Genomic DNA, 3479 nt, shown 5'->3' on the forward strand with positions numbered 1-3479 from the left:
GATGTAATCAAGTTTAAAATTGAGGTCATTCTGGGTTAGGGTGGGCCCCAAATCCATTGACTGGTGTCTTTATAAACGGGGAGAGATTTGGAGACAGAGATCCAGAAGAGATGCACACATCCAGAGGGAAGCGGAGGGTGTGATATCGGAGGCAGAAGTTGGAGGGCTGCTACTCCACGTCCTAAACAGCTGCCCTGAGGCACGAACTTGGCTATAAAAGCTACCTGGTGTCTCCAAGGAATGACTTAGGGAGAGTTTGTCTGGCCCAATTCATAAAATGCCCACATGCTTGGCACCATTAGGTGGTGCAACCCACTCCACCCCATCCCCACCCCCATCCGCATCTCCATATAGTAACGTTTTTAATGTTGATTTCATTTCCTCTCTCTAGCTTCCTATTATACCGTCTTCTACTTAAGCAGTGTGCGTGATCCATGCTTGATGGAGGCTTCATTGCCTTACAGGAGGCATCATGCAAGGATGGAAACCAAAAGAGCACCCAGTATTTGGTCTTTGTTCTTTTTGAATCGACAAATATATTTTATTTTAAAAGAATAGAAGATTAGGACAATGGGAGGTATGTATGGAAACGTCTTCAAGAAAATGATTGCCGGCCATTCCAAAACTCACTGTTCAGACCTGTCGTCTTCAACATTTGGACATAATCAGGGGATTCACCCGATTCGGCGGTTTTATTGAACACGTTTCACAGTAGAACAGGAGGGCACTTACTAGCAAGAGGATGGAAGCCGTGGTTCCTAAGGGGAACACATAGGAGAGACGTTTATTTGTTACCATTTCTCTTTCAACAGGAAAGGTAATTGGAAAGTCAAGGGTGGTTTGGCCATGAAAATCCACGGTGAAATTCCAGCTCACTGCAATTGTGATACAAGCGCAGCTGAGGAAGAGCAACAGGGCGGACGCCTTGTAGCACAGTCGGAGGAAATCAGGGTACGGGGCCTTGTTCCTGCTGACGAATAGCGCCACTGTGCTAAAAATCAGGGCCGCCGACATCATAAAATTCGCCAGCAGCATCAGGCCCTGCCCATACGAGATTTCGTCAGAAATGACCCAGCTCGAGTTGATCATGGTGTACATCGGTAACTCAACCATTATACCAGATACGTTAAATTTTTGCCGGTAGAAAGCTTCCCAGAGTCCAATGAACACGGCGGAAACGATGTCGGTGTCAAACTCCCACACGCGCCAGGATCTGCTGTGGGCCAGGATTAAGCCGAGCACCCAGACCAGATAATTAAGTAAAACGCGAATCGGTTTTAAGCAGTAAATCATTTCGGGTCGTCTGAAAACACACAGGTAGCCAGAGACGCTAGAACGACACCGCCCGGTTGCTGCCTGTCCGGCTTGGATGGCTTATTGAAAGATGGTGAGCAAGCGATGTCCTCCACGAAGAGTGAGTTCCAGAAGATGGCGGCAGTGATGTCATGATTGCTATTGAGAAGCTGTGTTGAGAATCCTTTCAACATTCTCAGTTGTTAGGTCAGGGGCACCAGGACAACAGTTTCTTTTCTGTTGACCATCCTGGCGCGACCTCTTCTTCATCCTCTGTCTTTTTTATCAGCCTGCCCCTTGTTCAGACTTCACTTATCACCAGTGTCTTTGTTTTGAAAGCCTAGTTCCTTGGGAAAATTAAGAAAGTATTATGCTAGTTGACTCATTGGAAAAGACTCTGATGCTGGGAGGGATTGGGGGCAGGAGGAGAAGGGGACGACAAGGATGAGATGGCTAGATGGCATCATGGAGTCGATGGACGTGAGTCTGAGTGAACTCTGGGAGATAGTGATGAACAGGGAGGCCTGGCGTGGTGCGATTCATGGGGTTGCAAAGAGTCGGACACGACTGAGCGACTGAACTGAACTGAACTGATGCTATGGATGGTGGCCAGGGAACAGGGAATGGAAAGGAGAAAATATTCCTAGAAATACAGATGTCCCTTGATGATTCAGGAAAAGAGAAGGGTTTCTACCAACTGGAAACCTCTTCCTGGAGGGCTTCAGAGAGAAGGAGGGGAAGAAGAAAGGAGGGAGGGAGGCAGATAGAAACCTGAGGGTTTCAAGTGGAAAAGAACTAACATCACACAGGGCGCTTAGGAGCATTGCCTGGGAAATGTCAAGATTCTAAAAACTGTGTGTAACGACGGTGTACATGTGGGCAAGTAGAAAACAGACACTCTCACAAAAAACACAGGCGCTCTGCTGATACAGCAGCAACAAAACCCCTGTGGACTTGAAGAGGCCATGCTGATAAGCCCAAGGACATCTCCATTCAACCCCTGTGAACCCGTGACTAAGACTGACGGTTTCCCTTATTCCTTGACACACAGGATAGGACTCCACACCTGTTGTTAAGGAAGGAGGAAAATTGGGAAAGGAAGACTTTCTTTTTTTATCCTGCCACCTGGTAGAATAATAAAAGATAGTTCCACTATTTGCAATCTGAACATGTGGACTACAATCCATATCCACGTGCCATTTTAAAGAATTGTATTATGAACTATTTCAACTTTAACGCCATTGTCAGGACTTGCACCGTATTTCTCATCTAGCTTGTTTTAATCTGCTAATAAAAAAATTTCAGCTTTAGAAAACAGATTTTTGTTCATTTTTCTCAAAATAATAACAGAGAGACATTTACAGCTATCAGGTTGAGACATTCAGGGATGTCATCTGGCACCCAAGCTTATTATTTCCACCGTGCCTACTTGGTGTCACAGTCATGCTTGTTTGTGTCATTATCTCAACCTCTGATATCATGTTCATGTTCAAAGGAAGTTTAAAAGGGAAGGTAGGTGCCAGATATGCTGCTGCTGCTGCTGCTAAGTCACTTCAGTCATGTCCAACTCTGTGCAACTCCATAGACGGCAGCCCACCAGGCTCCCCCGTCCCTGGGATTCTCCAGGCAAGAATACTGGAGTGGGTTGCCATGTCCTCCTCCAATGCATGAAACTGAAAAGTGAAAGTGAAGTCGCTCAGTTGTGTCTGACTCTTAGTGACCCCATGAACTGTATCCTACCAGGCTTCTCCATCCATAGGATTTTCCAGACAAGAGTACTGGAGTGGGTTGCCATTGCCTTCTCCAGCCAGATATACTAGAATCTCTTGATTAGAAGAGAAAAAGATTTCACAGGAAGCTCCAGTTCATCTCGTTAAATATTTAATGGTATACCTACCTATACGGGATATTGGAGCTGATTGCTATAATAAATAAAATCAGGACAATGTTAGTAAGGAATCTTCGGGAATGGATATGGGTTATGCAACTGACAGTGTTTCCAACTCACTAACAGAGAAGTTAGACAAGGAAAAAAATCTTTCCTAATTGTCTCCTATTACTTGTCAACAGTCTCTCTCATTTATAAGCCCAAAGTTTACTTGGAGTCTGTACAAGTATTAGGACAGGACAATGAAGTGGGTAACTTAATATGGCTGTGCGTTGATGATGGATTTTACATTCATTAT

At 45.2% G+C, this 3479-nt stretch overlaps 1 protein-coding gene across 1 annotated transcript; it reads right to left on the reverse strand.

The window, feature by feature from the left end:
• Window positions 1–252: 252 nt before the first annotated feature.
• Window positions 253–2932, reverse strand: LOC101113416 (uncharacterized). Its single transcript, XM_060418511.1, has one exon. The coding sequence runs from the start codon at window positions 1291–1293 to the stop codon at window positions 649–651; it is 645 nt and encodes a 214-aa protein (XP_060274494.1). The 5' UTR covers window positions 1294–2932; the 3' UTR covers window positions 253–648.
• Window positions 2933–3479: the final 547 nt, after the last annotated feature.

Source organism: Ovis aries, chromosome 7 (assembly GCF_016772045.2).
Source record: "Ovis aries strain OAR_USU_Benz2616 breed Rambouillet chromosome 7, ARS-UI_Ramb_v3.0, whole genome shotgun sequence".
NCBI lineage: Eukaryota > Metazoa > Chordata > Mammalia > Artiodactyla > Bovidae > Ovis > Ovis aries.

What these genes read in the sequence shown, in the direction of transcription:
- LOC101113416 (XM_060418511.1), bottom strand. Translation starts at nt 1,293, where the DNA reads ATGATTTACTGCTTAAAACCGATTCGCGTTTTACTTAATTATCTGGTC.